This window comes from Apostichopus japonicus, chromosome 9, assembly GCF_037975245.1.
Source record: "Apostichopus japonicus isolate 1M-3 chromosome 9, ASM3797524v1, whole genome shotgun sequence".
Taxonomy (NCBI): domain Eukaryota; kingdom Metazoa; phylum Echinodermata; class Holothuroidea; order Aspidochirotida; family Stichopodidae; genus Apostichopus; species Apostichopus japonicus.
In genome coordinates, this window is record NC_092569.1 from 20,459,587 (window position 1) to 20,475,818 (window position 16,232).

The following is a 16,232-nucleotide window of genomic DNA, read 5'->3' on the forward strand; positions in this document are numbered from 1 at the left end:
GTCGAGGGTCAAGTCGGGCACCTGAGACAAGTACTCAAAACTTCATGTTTCATTCATAGGCTAATCCTTTTTTTTTTCAAGTTGAAAGAAGCCCTGGCTTAACCCAACCCTACAGTATTCCCAGGCCCTCCCAGTTAGCCCCAGGCCACTGGGCTGTAAGCTCACTTCATCCGCTCTCTCGTCAGGCCTGTATATAGATAATACAACATATTAAATATTTATTGCAAAATGTCACTGGATCGCTGACATACATTTCAGTGATCAATTCTCGAAGGATACTGTGAATCACTGCAGACTGCCGCCGGAAAAAGCTTGATAAGGAGCATGCGTCAAGCTATACATGGAAATAGACACAAGTGGGTCTATCGACTGATATATTAAGCCTCGCAGTAGTCCAGGACAGTGTTTATAGCTCAGAGGAAATCAATCAGTACACCGTTCGATTCCTCTCGAGAAAGAAGGACGCTGCTGAGACCGTGATTGGGGCCATCGAATATATCACAATGGAAACGTTTACGTTGAGGTGTGTGTCTCTGCTGGTGATAGTTTACACTGTTACAGGTAAATCTGGAATTCCATTTTAATTGGCCTATATAAAATATATAATTTCATACTTCAAATAATTGAACGTAAATTCCGAACCACATTTATGCAATGTTTCTTCTTTTGTTTTCTATCATCACGTAGGCTAAACTTATCGTTTCATTTATATTTATTCTAGAATTTTAATCGTCGATATATGCAGAATTCGTATACAAATTTCAAAGCATTTGCATGTTCTCCCTGCCTCCCTATATATCTGTGAAAGAAACTTAATCTTGTTTCTTGATTAAAAATTTTATATATAAACAAAGTATTACTCAAATTAGTATTGTATAAACTGGTCCAATTAAGACACACGTTATAACATTCACAGCAAATGATGTTGAATAGAGCCAAATTAACGTGTTATCTTGGAACCATGGGTACAATGTCATTGCCCAGACACTTTTGTGTTGTTTTCATAATGGCATCAATCACAAGTAAAACAAATCAATCTTATGTTTGAGTATTTGAAAGCTTTTATTTGAATAAACATCTACACTTTCTTTACACTCGAAGAGAAAAAGAAGCAAAAACAAATGACTTAATCTTAGCTTCTGGTGTTAATACATAGTCAAATCAAACTGCGATGTTATCAGTTAATGAAGTAGGTGTTGACTCTTGGAACTCCAATTAAAACATAGTATGAATACCAGTCTTGTATAGTCTGTTCGTATACTGCTACTTTACTAGTAATAATAATGTGGATGTTTAACGCGCACAAACTCCACCAGCAGGTGCTCGGCGGAGGCGCAATACAATATCTTAAAAAATACGACTTAATTATACCATGGAGCTATAAGCAGCTCCATGATTATACAAAATCAAAACTTGACGACTTAATCCTACAAACTTGTTTTCCGGTATAGTTATAGCGGTGGTACCCATTTTCGCTTTTATCAATTTATACTCGAATGCCTATACCTATGTGTATTTCGAAGTATATTGTGCAGATAGACACTTATCACGCTAATCACGTTCTATTTGTACTTGTACCAATGGGGTTGTATGCATGACCGAGGTTGTACTCATGGCCGGGTTGTACTCATGGGTTTGTACTCATGCAGGGTTGTACTCATGGGGTTATACTCATGGGGTTGTACTCATAGGGTTGTACTCGTACTGTGGAATACTATATAGCAATGCAAGGAATGTCGCAATGTTTGTGTAGCAGTCCTTTAATTCATTACTTTATTTCTGTCCCATGTAAGATACACAATAACAGCTAGTCCTGGTAAACATTCAAAATGTTGTGCCTTGCAGATTTGTGTTACGAGTGCAAGAGCAAACGTAAGTAAAAAGTGTCCATTAGCAGGAGCGGATCGAGGAATTTAGGGGGTGTGGCACTTGGGGTGGTTGAAGATGATTTCTATTTAGGGTGTCTGGTGGCATCTACCAAGGCTTGAATTAGTTGCAATGTGAAACATATTTAATCTTAATTAAGTCTGTAATCTGGTCTAAGCGCAAGGTTGTACTGATAACTACTTTGGATGTTTCTTGTGAGATTGAAAGGGGGAGTGGGAGGTGTTTAGACTGTACACCCCACACCCATCCTCCTATGAGTCCGCACCTAGAGTACTCAGGACGGATACGAGTACAAGGCCTAAGGCTTTACGTACGATTAGGAGTATGCACTGTATGTAGTATATAGTACACGTGGACGAGTACAAATTATATAAGCGCCAGTATACGAGTATAAATCATAAAGGCCAGTATGAGTACACATAACCTACTTTATGAACAGTATGAGTACGCGTACTCGAGGGCCAGTACGAGTAGAAATCCTCTAAGGCCAACACGAGTACATATACTTTATAGTCAGTACGAGTACACATACCCTATATCCGGTAAGAGTTAACATCCTCTATAGGGCCAGTACGAGTAAAAATCATCTAGGGCCAGTACGGGTACACATACTCTATAATCAGTACGAGTACACATATACTCCAGAGCCAGTATGAATAAATATCCTCTAGGGCCAGCAGCAGTACAAATCATCTAGGGCCAGTATGAGTACAAATCATATGAAGCCAGTATGAGTACACATATACTCTATAGTCAGTACGAGTAAAAATCCTCCGGCTAGGGCCAGTACGAGTACACATACTTTTTAGGAGACTTCCTTTCCCTTTGTACACAATTGGCGATAAAAACAAATAAATAAATAAATAGAAAATACTCTATGGCCAGTATGAGTACACATACTATAGGGCGAGTACGAATTCTGGTAACTATGCTAGAATACGGGTACGAGTATACAGACTAACTTCCATTCTATCATATAAAACATAGTATCACATTACTGCCGCAAGTCATATCAATGTTTAATATATCAATACTGACCCATTGTAGGAAATCTTGATAGGTAATCAGATAGCAAGATAATGTTTCTATACATTTGATATAACGAAAATTATAATTAGTAACTCCTCAAGTTCCCATTTGCCAGAGTAAACAGATAGGCATATCAGGGCAATCCATTTTGAATGCATACAAAACTACTTTCCTAATGCTTAGCGGGATCTTCCGGCGTCTGGAGTAAATTGTTGGCATTTCCTTTCTCTCTTTTTTCTTCCTTTTTGCATTCTTATATTTTTAGTTTCAAGTTTGTTTTCTCTGTGGTTGATTGATTCAACAGTTAATACATGTCACAAAATGCCACCAAACGATGGAACTATCATTCTGCAGTTGCCAAATGATTTCACAAGTTATCACACATCACAGTTATTACAAAAAAGTCATATGTTTGTAGTATACAAGGAGTATGAGAACTTGGTCTTAAAACCAAAACTGCAGAAAGTTGCCACCAATTTTGCTTAATTCAGCCACAGGAGTATCCCTTTAATTTGACAGTCTATTTTGTGGACTATGGGAAGAAAATCTAGATTTTTTTCTCTCTCAAGTAGAGAAATACAAGGCCTGACATTTCCAACTATCGGCACATCAGCACCTTCTTCAAAGGCCAACTTAGTTTGCCTTTGAAGAAAATCGTACACTTGACCACCTATAGCCTTTGCATAATGAGCTTTTCTACTTTTGAAATCCGCTTTTATATCAAACTCACGGTTTCTCATACATCTTGGTTTTGTTCACCTTCATGTTTCGATGATACAGGGCGTCGTGAACCAGATCTGGATTCGGGGGAAATCTTATTAGCGACCTCTTTTCTTGTTTTATGTAGCATGTATACAAAGAAAAACGAGAGCACGTTACCATTAATCACATATTTTTCCATGACACCCTGGTTGACCCCGGTGCTATCTGCGTTGTACCCCGCTGACCCCTCACATAAGTTCTGACGATATATGAGTTGTCATAAACCAACACGCGACGGGTACGTATGGCAAGCCGTTTTAACATTTACCTCGCAATTAGACTTAAGTCGAATACATTTCACTTAAGTGGAATACATTCTACTTAAGTAAATGGAATTCCACTTAAGTGAAATGTATTCCACTTAAGTGGAATTCAATTTCACTTAAGTGGAATTCAATTTCACTTAAGTAGAAATGGACATTTCTATTTCACTTAAGTGGAAATGCATTCCACTTAAGTGGAATTGTATTTCACTTAAGTGGAATACATTTCCACTTAAGTGGAATTGTATTCCACTTAAGCTAAATAGCCCATCTGTTTCACTTAAGTGGAATACAATTCCACCTAAGTGGAATGCATTTCCACTTAAGTGGAATGCATTTCCACTTAAGTGAAATACAATTCCACTTAAGTGGAATTGTATTCCACTTAAGTGGAATAACATCTTTTGGGCGTCAATTTCACTTAAGTGGAATTCTATTCTGCTTAAGTAAAATACAATTCCACTTAAGTTGAAATGTTGATATGTGGCTTACATATAAATACAATTTAGGGTAATGTTCGTCATAACGCATTCAATTGCTCATCATCACATATGATGATTTAGTCGATTCTCGTTGCACGTGTACATCATGGCTACGGCTAATCATTCACATCTAACATTGCTGGAATGCGATCAAATAATTGTTGTTGTTAGAGACACAATTCGAAGTGTTGTTTTCTCACTTGCACAGGGGAACAATCAGTATGATGCACAACAGAGGCGACTTACATCTTGTTTAAGTAACATAGGCAGAATTCGTAACTTTTTAGATAGTGAAACTTTTGACGAAATAAAAGATTCCATCCAAAACCCCAAATCCACAAAAAGTAAAACGTTTTCTTGCCCTTGTCAATGCGTTTTCGGCTGTACCTCCAACCGCTTATAATGTATATGCCGTGGCTTTATTTTGGTAATGGTATTCGTCAGGTACCAGGTCAGGTACGTACGTACACACCTTGCACGGATGTTAAGTGCTAGCTGGATCCCGATGGACAGCCGATATTCATTGTGCACATATCGACACCACGTACGTAGTACACGTATCGCGGCAAGTTGTTTATAATGGCGCGCAAAGGCATGGGCAAAGTTTGGCGGGAAATGTACTACCCAATCACATTCCACTTAAGTGGAATAGACTAGCCAATCGCATTCCACTTAAGTGAAATAGACTATCCAATCACATTTCACTTAAGTGGAATGCATTTCCACTTAAGTGGAATTGTATTCCATTTAAGTGAATACAATTCCACTTAAGTAGAATACAATTCCACTTAAGTGAAATGCATTTCCACTTAAGTGGAATACAATTCCACTTAAGTGGAATGCAATTCCACTTAAGTGAAATAGAATTTAGCTTAAGTAAAATGCAGTGACAAGTTGATGAATTCAGCTTAAGTAAAATACAATTAAGCTTAAGTGGAATGGTATTCCACTTAAGTGAAATAGAATTCCACTTAAGTTAAAAAGTATTCTGCTTAAGTGAAATTGAATTCCACTTAAGTGATATGTATTCGACTTAAGTCGAATTGCGAGGTAAATGTTAAAACGGCTTGCCATAGGTACGCCGACATTTAATATGTCTTGTATGACTACCTTTCACCAGTTTACGATTGCCAAAGCTCAAGATATCTTTTCAAATTTATCACAGTATAAACCGATTGCATGCATGCAATAGCATATCAAGAAGGAAAATTGCCTATCAGTCGTATTAATAACCGGTTTATTTGTTATCAACAAAAATTGGGGGGGGGGGGGTTTCTCAATCTAATCCCTGTTTTTTTTTTGTGGTATTTTGAGGAAATACATGCATGGGACATGGAAAGATTTTCACTACGTATCCCAAGACATTTATTACTACTATTTTCGTTGATGTTTTTGTGTCACCATTACTTTATTTTATAGTAAACTTAAATGACCTTGAAAATTATCTTTAAGCCAAGATAACAAGTGTAATGTTGCTTGTTTAATATTTTAATGGAATTTTCATATTGCGATATTCTCACGCGTGACAGTTGATAAGCTATTGAGGAAGACTTTGAGATTTTCTCTTACGCAAACACATCCGTTGTACTATTATTATGTTTTTAGTTCATATTGCGATGGTAGTAATTTATGACGGAAAACTTGACCCAATCTATACACTTCTACAATAACAAAAGGCCGATAGATTATCCTGTCGGTTTTGTCATAAATTTCCAGGTGAAAGTTCAGATGATTTTAAATCTATTTATTTCAGGCCTTTTACAACAATTATTGACCTTGGCATTATTTACCCTTTACTATTAGTGCAAAGATTGGCTCTCTGAACTTTGAAACCAAAGTACCTATATAGCTGAATGCAAAAACTGTTGTATTTTTGTAATGGGGTAGAATGACTCTTAAACCAATGCCACATTGTCATATTATTGGATAACACGAATTTGCAATTCAGTGGCGTGTACAGGATTTCAACCGTGAATTGGGAGGTGGAGGGGGGGGGGGGGTGCGTATTCTCAAATCTCCGTACTGATAGATGTATAGGAACTGAATCTACATGTAAGGGCCGGAGGAGGAGAATGAAATATTTTTTTTACGCGGGAGGTATTTGGCGATGAAACCAACTCCCATATACGGTAGGCTGGAGGGAGGGAGGGGGGGGGGGCAGCTGCTTGTCATATCCCAGAAACCCAAATTAAAGATTTAAAAGTTTAGGGAAGAATTCTTGTAAATACTATTCACGAAACGTATGGAAGCACAACGTGAGCGCCGCATATGGAAGCACCAAGCGCGCATGAACACCGTTACTCTTAAATCAGCATTTTGCGTTTTATCGCTGTTTTCCACTTTTTTGAGTTACATATATCAATCACAAAACAGCAAACTAAGATATAAGCCAAGTTTTTTCCCTGCCAAAAGCGTTAATTGGCGAGTTATTAAGGACATTTGCAGATCATGAGAAAAGTGTCCTCCGACAAATTACACATTTAATATTAATCGCATACAGTTCCCCCAACCCATTAGTTTGAATTCAACCAATCAGAGATGCAGGTGTAGTTAAAAATAGATTTAAAACGTCGAGTTGGTAACTTGGTACAACCAGCGATTAGTTGGTACTCTAACAGCTCCCTGGTACAACTGCCATAGACAATCTACACAAATCAAGTATTGTGTTGCATATACGTATTGGCCAATGACGTTCGTACCTTTAAAATATCCATATTATGGGCGAGGTTTATTTGGATCCCAACGGAATATATCTTCGAGAAATTTAAAGTTGAAAGTTGTAAATTTTTCGACTTTTATGTCACCATGTTAAGTAAGATTTGAATAGATAAGCTAGTTAAGTATGTCGTTTATGGCATCGTGGAATCAGTGAGGTTGAAAAAAAACCCATAAGAAAGGACGCAAAATGCTGCTTTAAAGTAATTGGGAGGGTCACGTCCCACAGTTTCACAAGTCCCCTCAGTCTCCGGGACCTGAACTTTAACCTTGCCACTTAGGCCACAAACGTATACCAACCTGCCCAAAGGGTTTAATTGTGCTTGTCTTCTTCGTCTACGGTGTCTGTATGCAGTTAGTCTATATTGTAATGATCGAGTGTAAGGTGATACATGATACAGCATATAATATGAGTCAAGTCACCGAACAGTCAATAAGTGTTACATTCCAAAGATTTATATTCATTATCTTTGGACTAGATTTATTTTGGAATGTAACATACACGCCATACTACTATGCATGGGCATAAATCAAATTCTTTGTGTCAGTTTTTTGCTTTATTCCTAAAAAAACATAATTATCCAGACCAAAATGATGACCTTAGATTTCAGCCGAGTGATAAACAAGGAAATGTATTCTCTCGGTAAATATATGACGCCTACGGAGAAGGTTGTTTTTAGCGCAGGCTTGGTTTTCTTTAGCACTTGACAGCCGCTTTATACACATTCAAAGAAAGGGAGAAAGAAATAAAGGCCAAATATGGAGCATTGTAACACCATCACGGTCGATTAAGGAATCAATAACTCGAATGTTGACGTCTATTACCCAAGGCTAGTTTAAATTATGGTTTCAGATAACCTTTGGCAACCTGTTTTTTTTTTTAATGATCAGTCGTGTTATGATTATGAATATGTACATTTTTTGTTCGACAAATTTGTTTAAAATGCAGGTCTAGTCACACTGTGATAGCAGAGTCTGTGGATGAGATTGATTATAATGTCGACTCGTGAATTTCATGAATTATTGAGATAATTGCACGGTCCGTTATTGTGATCATTATAATATCGACTCGTGAATTATATGAATTGTTGAGAGGATATCAAGGTCCGTAAACCCATCACTGCAAGTAAAACATTAATGGACATGACATCGCATTGTTCACTGATAACGTTTTGGTCATTTGTTTATGGTCTGAAATTGCCCCTCTCTAGCCTTCGCACAACCCCCCCCCCCGCAACCTCACCAGTGGCGGAGCTATGGGTATTGGTCAGAGGGGTCGAGAATAGTCTGTAGGGGCGCTTTCGACACTATCTAAGCGGAGCGCCACCACAGGTTGGCGCGGAGCGTACATAATTTTTTTGAGTAAAGATACTCCCTAGATCGCCGGAAATGACCATTTCTGGGCCTTGCTAATTTGCAGATAAAGGAAGAGTAAATAGCCGTAAGAGCATTTTGTCAGCAAATTACACCAAGAAAATGTGACAAATGTCAAAAGGTAGATGAGAGCGCAATAAAAAAAGTCAATAATCGCGAATAAGTAAAAAGTGGTAAAAAGCTGAAAAGGGCGCCAGCAGTTTGTTTGAGTCCGTCAGTGTGTGGGGGGGGGGGGAGGCATTCGCCCCTGACTGCATGGACGCTCCGCCACTGCGTGACCTCACCCCAAAGTAATCAAAGCCCACACTTTTGAAACGATCTACTGTATATGAATAAACAGTCTTTGAGAAAGTTCAAGTTACAGCACGGCCTAAAGTACAGCAGTTATGACCAACCGATCATACCTTCCGATGTTAATAAGAATTCCATTACTCATGAAGTACCGTAACATATTTGGCAAAAAAACACAGAGTCACTAATTAAAAGTGTTTTTCTTTCAGACGTTTTGTTTTTGGTTGTTGTTATTGTCCTTAGCCGGAATACAGCACCTACATAAATTTAACAGCCGGACGACCAGTTAAACCGTGACCAGTGGCGTAGCCTGCATTCTAATGTTAGGGAATTTTTCTTAAGGGGGGCAACCCTGTGATGGTTGATGGTAGGATTTACCAAGAAATATATGTATTAATGGTCACGTCGTCTGCACAAAGTGGCTTGATTGCTCGCTGAAAATGCACATGGGTTGCTAGCGCTAGTTTGTAATGGTTACACAACCGGCCAAATTATTGGCGCTTATTCTGTAGGACGATATTCATCAACGGTCTCCGTATGTTGGTATCATGAAGGCCTAAAATGTGCATTAACTCGGTCTGATTACCAAGTTCTGACCTAATATGAAGTATGAACATGAGCCCCTGAGGTATGAATACTTGTGATTAAAACTCGAAAAATGTAAAAAAAGAAGTATTTTGAATACATCACTGGATTTCATTGGAGGGTGGGGGGGGGGGGCAAGACTGTAGCAAAAAGCAAATTTTGGGGCATTGCCCCTCCCCGGCCCCTCTAGCTACGGCACTGACCGTGACTAATATCTACGGTTCAATAATTGATCTGACGTTATGCCAACACCGGTTTCTACTGCTTTGTTGTAAATGTAATAACTTAACACGATAAATGGTTGGTTGGTGTCGTGCAAATGAAAAAAAGAAAACATTTCATATTTCAATACGACACGTCGGTATTCTATGGTTAGCTTTGGTGCTTAGAGTTAATCATGTAATTCAATTCTCCGTTTAGCCCAGACTCCGGAACCCCCAAGTTTTGGCGCTGAAAGGGGTGGCGCTGTACCGTCGATAGCGTTTACGTCCTCTACGCAATTCAACAGACAATCAGGAGCCTCTAAGGGACGATTAAAGCTCAAGGGAAACTTCGCAGCATGGATTCCCAGTCCACAGGATCCTGATCCCTGGATCCAGGTAGACCTGGGAGAAGTTTCTGACGTGTATAGCGTAATAACGCAAGGCAGAGCAGATGGCCGTGCCCAGTATACAATGGCTTACGAAGTCAGCTCAAGTGTAGACGGAGTTACATTCGATTTCGTTCAGGAAAATGGCGGAAATAAGGTGAGAATACCTGTCAATTGCGCAAAACTATATCAAGGCAGAAAAAGATTAAATATTTCATAAGAGAATGGGCCTTACCCAATCTACACAACAACTCTGGCTGCTCAAAGGTGATTCGTTCAATCTATAGGCCGCGCTGTATAATTTCCGGGCAGGCTTGTCGGTGTATCCGGGGTTCTAGAAAGGGGAAGTGCCCAAAGTTTGGTGAAAACCATCAAAATTGACCTTTTTGATACCTTGCTGAAAGCAAAGGTAATCACTGCGGTCATTCTGCCGTGTTTATGGAGGGGGGGGGGGGGGGGGTCGGCGTGTGTGCCGCGCGCGCGTGTATGTGACGCTTTGGCTCGTAAACATGATAACTCAATATTCTAAAGTTGGATGGAATTGAAACTTTGTTATGTAGATGTATCATATTTAATTCTCGGTTGCTATTGTTTTATGCTGCGATGAATGGTCATACAAGGTCAAACTGTGGAAATATTGTATTTTTCGATATCTCCAAGCAGAGAAGCTTTGATGAATCTCATGCTTGGCATGTTGATATCCCATTTTAAGAGGAACCCTATTGAAATTGGTGGAGGTCAAGTGGCTAAAATTATAGATAAAGGTCACTTGCGGTCAACGTTTAAGTCAAAGTCTAAAAATATTGTAAACACGGTAACTCTAGAAGTACACTCTCTCTTGAACTCCACACTTAGTATGTAGATCCCGCTTGGTGGGTGCAAGAACACTATTGCAGTTGGTAGAGGTCAAATGAGGTCAACAGGTGTCAAAGGTTTTCAAACTTTTAAGCACGATAACTCCAAAATAAAAGCGACAATTTACCTGTGGATTTCTTGTATGATATATGAGTTTCTGTTTGTGACCATAGTTTGATCACATTCAGTTCAAGTTTGTTAGGGAATCTATAAGTCTTCAACAAAACATACCTCCATGAAATAAAATCGGCCTCAAAGAATCAATATACTTAATTTAACATACTCTGCAGGTCCTTATCAGTTCCAATCTCTCTGAGCTTCAAGGAGTCAACAATTTATCTCAACTGGTTCGGGGAGGGGAGAGGGGGGGGGGTTGGCTCATTTTGGGTTCAACGAGTTATCTCAAATGGTCACAAAGTTGCCCATTGCACCCGATACTCATAGCTAGTACAGTAACTACTGTTCATGTTCCACAACCGTGCATTAGTAACTACTGCGCTGTGTTCGTAACACGGTAACATATGTTTGCACAGCAATTACTGGAAAGCTGTTACACGTTGAACTACGAGTCCGACAGGAAAAAAAAACTTACAGTACTTACTGTGCCAGCTGTAACACATGTTACCGTGTTGCGAACACAGTGCAGTAGTTACTGATGCAGGGTTGTGAAACATGAACAGTAGTTACTGTACTAGCTATGAGTATTGGCTGCCCATTGTCTCTATGCTTTCTACTAGATGACTTTTTTTGCGTTGGCAGTAAGTTGTGAAAATATCTCACACTGTATAAACAATGTCGTCGTCGTGTAGAGCTCTCATATATTAATGACAATTATTACAGGGATTGTTGCAAGTTGGCAGAGCTGATTTGCTAGCTCAAACTTGGTAAATGAAAAATTGAGTCATTTATCTATATATGTGTCTATATTTTACAAAGGATGATTGGTCTTTATGGATATTGAAACACAATAGCAACCAAATTTGCCTTGGAAATCCTGTGGCTTATCTCAGTCTTTGTGGTTTCTTCGCTATCATGTGACATATGCAAGAAGCGTATGAAACTCAGAAATTGGAATATTGGAAAGAGTCATGTTTTTGTTTAGTCACATTTAAAACTTCGACTATATCTAACAGAGCTTGAATTATTTTGATATATATGTATATATAATTGTTTTGTTCACCAGCGTTTCGATGGCAACACAAACAAAAACGCTCCTGTCACTAATTCCTTTGATCCACCTCTAAAAGCCCGTTACGTAGCTCTATACCCAACCGAATGCAGCAACTTTGGATGTGCAGTACGTTTGGATTTACTGGGGTACCCCGGTAAGCAGGCTTCTTTATACGCAAACACAAAACGTTATCATAACATTTTTAAAAGAGCCTCTGAAATATATTTTTATAACGTTAAATGTGGTGTTAAAAAAAACGTCGGCATAACGTTGTTATCAGATATTAATGTTATATTAATGTTTTAACGAAAAAAATATTTTGAAATAATAGCCTGAAAACGTTTTCGTGACATATTTATTACACCACAAATAACGTTATCAAAACAAAAGACGAAACGTTTTAATAACGTTTTAAAAACGTTTTTGTGTTTGTTAGGGGCCCGGCTGGCCGAACCAAGACTACACGTCTATCATGAATGGTACATAAGGGTTATCGATGAAAAAAACCTCTGACAGAAATGCCACATATATTTTAGGTCGCTTGATATAGTATTTAAAACCTCAGGCACATGTTTTACTAACAGAATACAAAGCATTTTACATATACACCGTAATAACCCTTTTTCTAACTTAAAGGTATATTCCGGTGGATGAATTCACTGCTTATTCAAGAAATGCTGGGAAGTTTATGCAAAACAGGTCAAAAGCACAGCTTCATGGCATACTCATATTGAATGGCGGGAAGAAGTGACTTTGTTTTTTTCTTTTCAAGAGTGGTGAAATTTTGTGAAGGCATGATCTGGCAACCCCAAAGTTGCTGATATTTATCACAGCGAGTCAGCTGGCAAATGTGTTTATGTAAGGATAAATGATAAATGCAATGTGATAAATGCAAGATTGTGCTATCTTTGGCAAAACTTTGAACTGACTAAATGTTCAATATGTGGCATGGCACCCCATCCCCACCCACCCCTTGACTGGTACCCGGGCAGACCACCTCCCAACCCCGTTTATTACGTCATTGCATTCAACTGTCAAACATATATCTTTCAGGATGCAAAGATAATTTCGAGAGATTTTACACTAACTGCTATCTACACGTCACAACACCTGGTAATTTCTCCGAACAACAAGCTGTCTGTATGGGGTATGGAGCAGACCTTGCATCCATTCAAACTGAAGAAGAAAACGACTTCATTGCAGATATCACTGACAACGTCAGGAGTTGGATCGGAGGAAAGTTCGATCCAAACACAGGTAATAACATTCTGGTTAGCAATAGTTAATCATTTGATTAGTTTCATATATTAGTTATATATATATATATATATATATATATATATATATATAAAGATATAGATATATAGGCCTATATATATATATATATCTATATATATATATATACATTTATATATATATCTATATATATATATATATATTTATATATATATATATATATATATATATATATATATATATAAACATATATATATATATATATATATATATATATATATATATCTACATACATATATATACATAAATATATATATATATATATATAAAGATATAGATATATAGGCCTATATAGATATATATATTTTATATATATATATATATATATTATAGATATAGATATATAAATATATAATATATATATATATATATACATACACACATTCATTCATACATACTTAGATATATTATTGTTATGTATTTTCTTTTCAAGATTCTTTCATGTGGGTAGACGGCTCTGCTATGTCATTGACTAAATGGAGAAAGAGAGAGCCCAACAGGTGGGGAGGCAAGGAAGATTGTGTGGAGACCAATTTCATAAGAAGAGGATTGTGGAATGACCATTTCTGCGTAAGGCAGAAGGCTGCAGTCTGTAAACTGACATTTCCCTAGGATGTAAGCTCGTTACACTGTTTACAATTTCCTTTTGTTGTTACATTTGTTTCGGTTCCGTTTTTAAACAATATACGCGATTAAATTACGTCAATACTTTAAATCTTACGTCTCCATACCGGCGAGCTCGTCCTTCCATTGCACATATATAACAAAAAAGTTAAATGTTGATAAAGTTGTATTTATCTTGTCATTAAGCAACGTGCACGACCGAGTTATAACAATTTCGTGTTACAATTTATAGTTTTGTTCTTTTTTTGTTCTTCTTCTTTTTCGTCCAACCAATACTAACGTAGAACATGTGTATTAATGGTAAAGATTGCGCATGTAGTACTTGATTTGATCAAGTTGTTATTCTCCCGAATGGAAATATTGGACGTCATAGTATAAGTGAGGTAAATTAGCTTCGACCTCTCTAATCCCATTCACATAGATTTTCTGGACTTCCAAAGCCCATCCCTAATTCCTTTGTTCCATCCTTCAGTAAACATTACCTCACATTATATTAACAAATTCAATGACAGTTGCCACCACCACCACCACAAAACAACTCTTGGGTATTCTTTGTTTTTCTATGATGTTTTTCACATTATTAGAGATATTGTGATATCTTAAAGGACATCAGTTACAAGAGAAAAATACACCTAATATATAGACCACGTCATTGTATGGCTGTTATTTCGTATCTGTATAACCTACGGTTCCAGTTTTCCAAAATGATCTAAATAATCCAGGTTTAATGATAAATAACCTTGTTCAAAAAGTCGTGATCAATTACATGATCGAGCGACAATGTGTTTGCAAAAAGACAAGATTATGCATGTTGATAATCCTCCTAAAAATATATCTTTAAAACAGGGAGAATGCTGTTTAAAAAAAAATGGAATATTTAAAAAGAAAATGATGTAGTGGCCTTTGCTTAAAATCTAAGTTAACTATACTAATATGATTATGTCAGAAACATTACCGCGATATAACCATTGTCTGAAATATATGGGTTCTTTTTTACCACTGATAAGACTTTTCGTGTGTCATTTTTATGTATGTGTTGATATGCGCGCTTGACTTTTCTATGTATAGCTCAGGGTATAAAAGATGTTCACACAACCTATATAATCTATAGAGCAGATATACGTGACATTCCTCCAAAATGGGAAATTGAAGAAAACGGGACAGTTTTAAAAATGTCCAACCAGGTTAATAGCAGCTCCCTGGTTCAACACTCTTTTATTCCTCGTTTAACGTAAAATAATCCATCCTGACTCATGTTATTTTTGAAAGATAAGCTATTCATGAATCGTGCCAGTCGAAAACATGTTTTTAAAGACACGTTTACAAAATAAAATAAGAAAAGAGCTATCGTGGGGAAACCTGATATTGTTACTCTTCATGAATAAACGAATACAAGTTAGGAAAAGTCCCCAAACAATAGAGCCTGGCACGAAAACCAAACAACTTGATCGATTGTCAAACCCTAGCACCCTTAGATCGAGACTATAGCCGTATATAAATGGCGTTGTCACCTCCAGTGAGTATCACGGGTTCCTTGGAATATATAACTTACGAATGATCAGAAATCTGCTATAATTTATGTTAATTGCAGTATAGATTTACTGCTAATTCGTTGAGTTCTTCACATGGTTAAGAGCGTTCGTATAGATACCGATTTAGTATCAGGGAACTGCTACTTTAGACTATGCGAGCTCCTAGAAGAACTTTCACACTTAACATTCCAGCAAACGAAATAACAGGCACACATGTCCAGGAACATATCCATGCAATATAAAGTGAATGAGCAGAAAGCAATGAGGTGAAAACGAATTTACCTTCTCTTAGATCGCCAACAATATGAGTCTGCTGCATAAATTCCATCGTGTGGCAGACTTCTAATGTTCTTTACACACTGTTCTACAGTTACCGTGAGCCAAACAAGTCATTCAATGACACACAAGGGATGTATCAGCGGTTCTAACAGGAGTTCAAGGGTAGTTCTACTATGTCCCTCTGTACATGGGTAGTACTCTAAATTTTTATTTTGTAGACCCGTCATTCATTAATGAGTGGAAATTCTCTCTGTGAGAGGTGTCCAGGTTGGTCAAGCTGAAAATTCGGTTTATTTATGTACTAATTTTGCTATTGGTGGCCGGGTTGACCCTATTCGCTAGCTTCAAATAAGTTCAGGATATATATTTTCTCGATTGTATACAAAAACACTCAATGCTAATCTACGGAAGCTTAAAGTGCCGTCAACATAAGAAAAACTTTGCCCCATAAGTTGACAGTTTTAAATAACAAGATAAAATCTTATCAAAATCAGAAAA

General features: G+C 37.5%; 1 protein-coding gene across 1 annotated transcript; it reads left to right on the plus strand.

Annotated features, from left to right (window-relative positions):
- The first annotated feature begins 364 nt into the window (after positions 1 to 364).
- On the plus strand, positions 365 to 14,929 carry LOC139973195 (lactadherin-like). The gene is made up of 5 exons (XM_071979696.1): positions 365 to 561; positions 9,809 to 10,134; positions 12,016 to 12,157; positions 13,057 to 13,260; positions 13,733 to 14,929. The coding sequence occupies exons 1-5, from the start codon at positions 504 to 506 to the stop codon at positions 13,909 to 13,911; spliced, it is 909 nt and encodes a 302-aa protein (XP_071835797.1). The 5' UTR covers positions 365 to 503; the 3' UTR covers positions 13,912 to 14,929.
- Positions 14,930 to 16,232: the final 1,303 nt, after the last annotated feature.